This window comes from Nuphar pumila, chromosome 5 (genome assembly GCF_984573655.1).
Source record: "Nuphar pumila chromosome 5, dmNupPumi1.hap1.1, whole genome shotgun sequence".
NCBI lineage: Eukaryota > Viridiplantae > Streptophyta > Magnoliopsida > Nymphaeales > Nymphaeaceae > Nuphar > Nuphar pumila.
Window position 1 is genome coordinate 13,586,944 of NC_143253.1, and position 9,727 is coordinate 13,596,670.

General features: G+C 36.3%; 1 protein-coding gene across 3 annotated transcripts; it reads right to left on the minus strand.

The window, feature by feature from the left end:
- Nucleotides 1-3,233: 3,233 nt before the first annotated feature.
- Nucleotides 3,234-9,727, minus strand: LOC149836852 (serine/threonine/tyrosine-protein kinase HT1-like). 3 transcript variants are annotated; one of them, XR_016432066.1, is made up of 4 exons: nt 8,296-9,727; nt 6,930-7,385; nt 3,492-3,789; nt 3,234-3,411 (listed from the first exon to the last, which is right to left on the minus strand). XR_016432066.1 is itself a non-coding variant. In XM_090007151.1 (4 exons), the coding sequence occupies exons 2-4, from the start codon at nt 8,647-8,649 to the stop codon at nt 3,544-3,546; spliced, it is 1,056 nt and encodes a 351-aa protein (XP_089863277.1). In that variant the 5' UTR covers nt 8,650-8,684; nt 9,330-9,727; the 3' UTR covers nt 3,234-3,543. The 3 variants fall into 3 exon arrangements, 2 of the variants coding, with proteins under 2 accessions (XP_089863277.1, XP_089863276.1); XM_090007151.1 differs by having other exon boundaries at nt 3,234-3,789; nt 8,296-8,684; nt 9,330-9,727; XM_090007150.1 differs by having other exon boundaries at nt 3,234-3,789.

A 9,727-nucleotide genomic window follows, 5' to 3' on the forward strand; every position in this document is an offset into this window, starting at 1 on the left:
CATATAGTATAGTGCTAAATATGTTTGATCTAATAGATTCTTAATTTGTTGTTTGCAAGCTGATTTATGTGAATATTAGAAGTATATATATTTGTTGCAGGCTTGGAAAGGATGTAGTGAGTTTATATTTTTAAAATGTATGTATGTTTTTTGAAGTATATTTAAAGTTTTTGTTGAATGTATTTTTGAAGTGAATGTTTAAGGATGTATGTTTGAAGTGAATGTTTGATGATGTAGTGAGTTTGTATTTAAAGTGTATTTGTTGCAGGCTTGAAGAGGATGTAGTAGGTTTGCATTAGAAGTGTGTTTGTTGCAGACTTGAAGAGGATGTAGGGGAATTTGTATTTGAAGTACATTTGTTGCAGGCTTGAAAATGATGTATGGGGTTTATATTTTTGAAGTATATTTAAAGTTTTTGTTGAATGTATGTTTGAAGTGAATGTTTGAGAATGTATGTATGTTTTTTAAAGTGTATTTGAAGTTTTTGCTAAATGTATGTTTGATGTGAACGTTTAAGGATATATGTTTAAAGTTGAATGTCCGAGGATGTATGTTTGAAGTGTATATGAAGTTTTTGTTCAATATATGTTTCAATTGCAAGTTTTTGAATGCATATTTTTTTTTTAAAACTAATTTTTAGTTTTAAATTTGCAAGTTTATAGCCTATAACAATGACATTTTTATCTCGCCGCTATAGGTGAAATCTCTGTCTCACCATTATAGTCAGCCTATAACAGTGAGTAATTATCTCTATTATAGCCTACAACGACGAGTTAGTGCTGGCAGTTATAGGCTATAATGGCGAGAAACAATGTTATAACCTATAGATAGCCTATAACAACGAGTCAGAGATCTCGCCATTATAGGGTATCTTGTCGTTATAAAATACGTCGTCGATATTAGTGTTCCCAGTTCAGGCGAGATTCTTTGCTGATATTGATTCATCCTTTAACGACGTATAAATGTTGTCGTTATTGATCAAAAGAGGCTATTTTTTGTCGACAACATATCGACGAGAAATATCACCGTTATAACAAATAGTGACGAGAAATAGAGCAATAGTGGCAAGAACAATCGACTCTATTCTCATCCTTATAGTGAATATTTTTTATCATTTTTACATTGAAAAATTGCTTAATCAAAACTCGGGTCGAGGTTTGGTATAAAATTTCACAAACTATACCCAGGTTCATGTATTAAATGGACCTTCAGGTCCAGACCCGAGTCTTCTTATTTTTCACCATACCTAGACCCTATAGGGTTTGGTTTGGGTCGGGTCTGGGTAAAGCTGACCCGTTGACACCCCTAGATTTAAACATAAACTATACGATTAAATAAGGTAAAACATGTTACTAGATCTCGATGTTGACTTAAGAAATGTATGTAGACCCCCAAAGAATAACGCCAACACTTCAAAGTTTTCTACGAGAAGGATAGATCTCGACATTGTCTTTTTCATATGGGTCCGGACCGGTTTGGATCCTCTACCATGCAAAGAACCATCTATTATGCAACTCCACATATGAAGCTAGAGAACCCTCAAATAAAGAAGTCCTAGATGGATTGGGTCATTATCCAAACCCAGCCCGATAATACCATACTCAAGTCCATACCGGCTAGATTGACCTTCTAAATAATCCCTCGAGTTGGATCAGGTAAGCTCCAACTACCCATAACGACTCCTCAAGCTCAATTAGAAAGCAGCCTACTCCACAAAAAAATCCCAGGAGAGAGAGAGAGAGAGAGAGAGAGAGAGAGAGAGAGAGAGAGAGAGAGAGAGAGAGAGAGAGAGAGAGAGAGAGAGTATTCCACTAATGGATTGCACATAGGGCTGGTAAACGAACCAAGCAGCTCGTCACTCGGCTCGTCATGAACTCGTTTGCGATTGGTTCGTATAGCAAGCAGGCAAGCCATGAGCAGCTAGTTTAGTGCTAAAGACAAAAGAACTTGCATAACAATTTTAACTATCTTTCTAGAAGTTTCTTCAGCATTCATACCATACTGTTGCTCAAACCTTTTGCTACCAAACGAGCTCTAACCCTTTCAATCATTTGGTTACACTCGCTTCCAAACAACAGTTTTGTATTTCATATCTGCTTAGCATTAATAACCTCAATTCCTCACTTATTGGCTTAACTCACCTTTAATCTTTCAAACTTCTTGACGTGTATTGGCACCCTAACTTTAGCAAGTTCATGAGAGAATTTTAAAAATTCCTGCCTGAGAGCTTGACAAGAAAAAAAATCTGTCAATAGGATGGTTTTCTCTAGCAAACCTCTTTAACTATGGGCATTATTAATCTGAAATGAACTTGACCAGCCAATTTTGGTCTTCTAGAATAAACATTAATGATTAGTTGATCTGGTTGATTGGTTTTGGATGAAGCAGCATTCTCTTAATCACTTTCAACTGCACTTGGCTGTAAATTAGCATATTAGTTGCAATACTTCAGTATTTTCTCTTTCTAATAGAGACATTTGATCAATATCAACTTGCATGCCATAAAATTGTTTAAAAGATCACCATGGCTAGCTGGAACAATACATTCAATATCTTCATTTTCATTTTCAGGATTGAAATGGATTAACTTATCTCTTCAATTTTTCTTCTGCAAAGAATGGCTCATGAGCAACATGATCTTAGATTTGGCGCAACTACAACTCCATTCCACATAAATACCTTTAGGAGGGTGATATATTCGCAATTCATCAAAAGCAACATGTTAACAACTTTCCAACTAGATTATTATTACATGTATACTCAAGTAACTTTCCAACTATGTTAACAAAATATAGGGTGAGATTCACAACTAACACTTTGTAGTACTAAACTACTAATGCAGCAGCTTCTAAAATACTAAAAACACTCAACACTTAATAGAGCACGAATTCCCTGACCAGTTTTTAGTCCACATGATCCTTCACATTCTATGAGTGCATATGGATATGAAAATGATTTTGATAAAGCAGTTCCAGGGAGAAGCAAGTGGTATATGGTTTCAATGCTTAAAATCAATTGGGAGATGCGCCACACAAAAACATACGAACATCACCAATTCCCATAATGCATAATATCCACAAAAATAAAAAAAAGAAAATTTTCTTCATAGATGATACATATACACTTGATAAGAAATGAAAGCAAAACCCAACTCTTACAATTTTTACCCTTTTGTGCCTACATTTAAAAAAAAGGAGAAAAGAAATAGCAGGCAGCCAGCAGAAATCCTGAAATTGTTATTAAAGAGTTATGCACCTCAATGGTCCATTTCTGATCTAAAAGATGAATAAGAGAAACTTACATAACAAGCACAGAATACAAGTCTTTCAGGGACTGCATCACTTTCAGATACTGAAGGTGTTAATCTTGCAGTCTTTCTTCATAATGTAAGACACCTCCATTACTCGACTCCTAAACACAGGTGACACACATCAAGGTTGAATATTCTGATAGTTCATGCAATAGTTTCCACCAACAAAAGAAGACATTACCAACAAATGCTGGAATAGTGAACAAGTTTCTGGTACTTCCAGTTGAAGGATGTTAAGCTTGCAAAGATGTGGCACTTCGTGACACCATGAGCCTCGGGAAGCATCTAAAAACTTTGTTATCATCGGAGGGCTTGCAGGATAAAAATGATGGATCTTGTTCGAGACTTTCAGTGTAATGTTCAAGGATTGAAACAATTTCATCAAAGTGTGGACGTTTATCAGGGTTGCTCGCCCAACAATGGTTCATGAGGCTAGCAACTGCTGCAGGACAAGTGGCAGGTATAGGTGGCCTAGCATTCTGCAATAATTTCAGAACTCATTAAAAGTTAAAATCTTGAACATAGAAGACATCAGAGACCAGTAAAGAGGAGACATTCTTATCTTCTCTGAAAGCATGCATGTGTGTGTGTTGGGTGTCCATGAGTGCAACACAAAACATGTGCATGTACACATCTTCATGAATGCAGGTGAACATGCCTATGCATGTGTCCTGTAAAATATTGCAGCTTCTGGTGACTGAAAAGGAAAAGCTTATTCATTTAATTTTGCACAAAGAAGTTTTTGGAATACTATGGCAGTGCAATTACATTGATATGTGATACCACTTTTCTGAAAATCTCTTGGTTCATTTAAGATGTTTTTTGAAATGTCATGCCCTAGATAAATAACTTACCCTTAGCGGTGTCTGGCAATCTGCATTGACAAAGAGTTTGGGGAAGAAAGCTGTGGAATTACTGACGTAAATAAATGAATGAGAGAATGAATAGGCCATTCTCTCTTGATAGGGATTTACACACATGCTGGGGAGCTCCAAAGATGCTTTTCAACTTCACCCCTCTAAGATATATATTTATCATACAACATCATGCTGTATCATGATATACACAAAAAGGAATTTAATCTCTCTCTCTCTCTCTCTCTCTCTCTATATATATATATATATATATATATTTGCAGGTGGTCTAGGTTCAAATTCCATGGGCATCACCCCTTGTGCAAGCCGAAGCGTGGTGATTCCCTGGGGGCAAGGGGTAAGCCCACGGAGTTTTACGCTGCCAGGACAGCGACCATAAGTACATCAGGCAAAGCCAGCGCAACTAGGTCTCTGATCCTAGGGGTGGTTTCTCCGTGTAAATATAAAAAAAACAAATAAAATTTTAAAATTAAAAAAATTATCAAATGATCACAAAGAGGAAAACTCATCAGAGTGATAATTTAAAGTACATTAAATTATGAAATAAAGAAAACATCAATGAATATGTTTATATAGAAAATAATAAATGACATTTATAATAAAAACAGCCATAAATGTTAGTGTATTGAAATGTCTAAATTAGGCCATTGAAAAATGAAAATCATTAACTGCAGCAATAAGTCACACCATGAAAATTGCAAATAATGTAGCAACCATCAATCTCAACTTCAAGATATAATAAGAGTTTTAATAAGTGTTAAGCACTACATCTAAAAAACAAAATGAGTTATGCAACGTCTCCTATTAATCACTTCCACCAACCACAACAGACAAAAAAAAGGTGCCATTTTTCCTAGAATCATATCTTCCTTCTCATTTTCCAAATTTATGCTCGGCCCTACATATTCTAGATAATAAGCTAGAAGAATAGTCATCTATTTTCTTTTTCTTTTTCTTTTTCCTGGTCTATCAATAGGATAGTAGGTCATCTAGAAAGTTTTATTCATTCAAACAAGTCTCACTCAAAGTGAAAAAAAAAATACTAAAATTGTATGAAATTTTTTGGATAATGAAATACAGCGCATATTGTACAATACAATATGATACAGTATTGTACCATACAATATAGTTTGGTACAGTACAGTACACCCAATTTCCCAGCACAAGCGGGCATATTAAACTGTATCAACCTATGATGCCATGGTTTTACAATGTTGACTACTACAACTCTTCACAATACTATAACTTTTGCTTCTTCTTACAATATAATATGATACAGTATTGTACCGTACGATATAGTTTGGTACAGTATAGTTCACCCATTTTCCCAATACAAGCGGGCATATCAAACTGTATCAACCTATGATGCTATGGTTTTACAATGTTGACTACTACAAATCTTCACAATACTATAACTTTTGCTTCTTTTTATTAATGAAGCGCCAAGATGCAATGAGAAGTGCACTTCCTAAAAAACACAAGTTGAATGCAAAGTATCTTGCTTTAAAGATAAGCAAGAAGCAGTCAGTATATGAAACCGTATAGACAGAAGGCTGAAGAGCCTTATCCATGCAAGGCTATAGCACATGCAGAAGAGATATATAGAAATAATAATATTAGTATCTATATAATAGAATGCTTTAAAAATGCAGGAATGCACCGTGTCATAATAATAACTGGTGTAATATGACCTTACCTTCTACAGATAAAGAAGCATATTGAGATATTGCTTACAAATCCACATGGACTTCTTAATCACTGTGGTTTGGTAAACATAGTGCACTTTCCATTTTAATCTGTTAACTTGTTTGCCTGAATTCTGAAACACCCCATACAAATAGGGGCAAGCCATGAATGAGCCAGGAAACAAAATGGAGGTCCAAGAAATAGTAAAGTCATTCACATATTGCAAAAGAAGTACAGAGAAATAGTCATCAACAAGATGCCTGGAACAATAGTAGTAGAAGAAAGACGGATAACAATCTACAACATGCATATGAGACTGAAAGAATGTAAGAAAAGGATATGGGATGGCAAAAGCATCTGAATAAGATTAGATGTCAAAGTTAGCATTGAGTTACATGTAAATGCAGCTCAAAAGCTAAAGAGTTCCAAGAATAAGGGATTGGCCAAATCCCAAAAAAGAGAATAAAAAAAGAAGAAGAAATGTAGCATCCACTACATGAGGAAGAACCTGGTCTTCATTTTCCTTGAAACAAATGCCACATCATTGTTGTGAAAATGCAAATGATATTTGTGGAAATAGAAAAGATATATGGTGTCAGAATAAAAGAATCAGATTAAATAGTCACAATCCAGTTGGTTGTAGACAACTGCAGCTCAGATTCAAGGTAAGGGTGAAATAAAAGCGGAACCAAGGACACACTAAGTCAGTCAATGTTGAAATGAAGAAATTAATGTTTATAACTTCAGGAAATGACCTTGATTTGGCAAATGAAGGGTCGATGTGCAATCTATGAACTCTTCATGCTTCAAGCACACACCAAAATCTTAGCTTACAATAACAGTGCTGCTTTTTTATTTTTTTTTATGGACTGCAGTAATAATGCTATAATTTTGTACTTCCATGAAAAATAAGGCTTCTTTGAGTGTGTTGTATATTAAATAACCAAGAATAGTTACAAAATTCACATTGTTTGCAAAGAACTAGAGTTACAAACAACAGATTTTCCAATAAGTTAAGCCGAGATACAACCTTCATAAGAAGTGGATTATAACCTTACCTTCTGGGAAACTGCATAAGCAGCTTGTTCAGGTGTCATATCTTGAAATGGTATTAACGCTGTTAAAATCTCCCAGAGGACGATTCCGAAGCTGTAAACATCAACCTTTTTGGTATGTTCCCTTTCCTTGATCATTTCTGGTGCCATCCAACGGTAAGTTCCCATGAAACCCTTAACATCGTCACACTGAGATTCTAAGCATGAGATACCAAAATCTGCCACCTTCACACACATAGCTTCTCCAAGCAGCAGGTTTTCTGACTTTAGATCCCTATGAAGTATGCCTCTAGAATGAAGATAGTGCATTCCACAAGCAATATCAAGGGCCAATTTAAGAACCAGCTTCATGGGGAGTGAATGAGGTTCCTGTTGATGCAGAAACTTCTTCAACGAACCCCCTGACATATATTCAGTGATGATGCAGAATATAGGGGGTCTCTTGCAAGCAGCAACAAACTACAACAGGTAAACCAGAACATTCAGAATTCCATCAATGGTATCTCAGAGTAGTAACTTCTGGTAGTGTTGTTAATCCAAAATTACAAGTGAGAGAGACTTCTCCCAGTATTACCTAAGGGGGAGCTATAATGCACCCTTATCCAGCAAGGCGGGATAAATCAGGATATTGCATTATGGAGTATAACAGAAAATCCCAATTTATCTCACCTTTTAAGGATAAGTATGCACCAGACACTGCCTAATGCAGAAAGAAAAAAAGGCTAAATCTTTAACATATTCAAAGGAACAACCATGTACATAACAATAACATCGGATGACTGAACATGGGACATAGTTTCCACCTCAAAAATATAAAAGAATCAGAGAAAGAAAAGTAATTTCATTTAACCATCACTTTAGAATGGTGAAATCAGAGAGGAAAAATATTTCCTTTTCCAAAGGAGTTAGATCTCAATTACATGAACATTTTGACCACCCTAATTTACTTTCCAATAAAATAAAGAGAAACAACTCTTTTTCGACCACATATAAACAATTTTCAGACTGAATACAACGACAACTGTAGGGAAAAAATGGTGTTACCAGAGCTACCAACGTTTCGATTGTCACAGCAAAATCTATGTTGGCAACAAAATTTCAATACCCATATATCAAGAACAAAGATGAGCGTTGGCATGCATGTCTTCTTGTGTGTATGATCAATCTAAACTAGTAAATTCCATAAAGGTAGATGTTTTACAAATTATAGCAACATAGGTTTTGTGAAAAAAACAAACAAGTAATTAACCAAGAAACAGGATTGCATATTTCATCTAAAAGACTAAACTTGTTCACAAAAAGTGTCAGTTACAGACAGCAGTTCAATCTCTGTAATTTAAATATTTTCTGATCTAACAGAAAGGCTTACTGAGATAATGTTAGGATGATTGAGGCAAAAAAGGAGGGAAACTTCCGAATTGAATTGCTTCTCGACGAGACCGGCCAATGCATCATCTTCCTCGGGCACGCTCACTATCTTCACTGCGACCTCCTTCTGCTTGTAGATCCCATGGTAGATCCTGCTATGCCCGCCCGAAGCAAACCTGCTTCCCACCAATAACTGGGACATATCTGCGCTCCAATTCTCCTCTCCTTCTTCCATGATCGCTCCACCGGACGACACCAGATATTTCGACCACGAAATCACCCTCTTGTCCACCATGAATCCTCCGACGCCCCTAGAATTGAATGAATTCTTCTTCAAAGAGAGCAGCTTCTTCATTGCTTCCGACTATATCGAAATCTTCGACTGCTAATCTGCAAAATGCCTAACCAATTCACAAAATGCAGGTTCCAAACCTTTGCTTGTCCAAATCAAATGAAGATCGACGCCCGACCGGAAATTTCTGTTTTTTTCAGTAATTCTCCTATTAATCGGAGAAAAAATTGGACTCTCTATCAAAAATCAAGGAATCGCTTTAAGTTCTTTTCTTTTTTTAGCTCCACGAAGCAAAATTGGAAAACTTAAACCTCGAATTCTTCCTTTTCAATAATAAACATTCGAACTTTCTAACTGACGATTCAGATTCCGGAGAAGATTTTCATCTGAAGTATTAGTTCCAGTTTTTCTTGGAAATCCCAGGATCGAAGAACTAAGAAATCCAACAGATCTGGACATTTCACACGAGATCCACTGCTTTACTGGGAACCTCGAATGCTAACTGGATCATCTCTTCCTTTCTCTTTGCGCTTCCCGGTAAGAAGTCGACGTCCTCCAGCATATCTAGAAATTATCAAGCCTCGATTTTTCCAGAAGAACGTATTCCATGAAATCCAAGATTCCAAGAAAGCGGCAGAAAAAACTCTCCGGGAAGGAAGATCCTCCAGAAGAAGTTAGCAAAGCAAATCCACTCTGTGGAAGAAAAATCACAAACTATCGGAACAAAAAAAACTTCTCCTCACCGTTTAATCCCTCAACAAGACTCAATAATCTCCCAAAAGCCAGAAAATACGCGTCCGCACTCGTTCTCCATTCTCTCCAACCCTCCAAAAATCACGAACTGGAACAACCCTTCACAAAAACCGAACCAAAAAAAACACACACGAACTAAACCGATCTCAATCTCCGCTTTCTTCACTTTTCCTGAGAGAGATCAAGACCTCCCTCTCTCTCATCTCTCTCTCTCACACACACACACACACACACACAATGACGACGCTACTCTTTCTCTAAATTGGAATACACAAAAGCAGGCACAGAAAAACAGTCAGGGTTTGGAAATCCCCGGATTATCTAGGATTATGCGTTGAATTAACTCCTGGGGTTTTGAGAAATCGAAATTCTTAATCGCTGGCCTTCG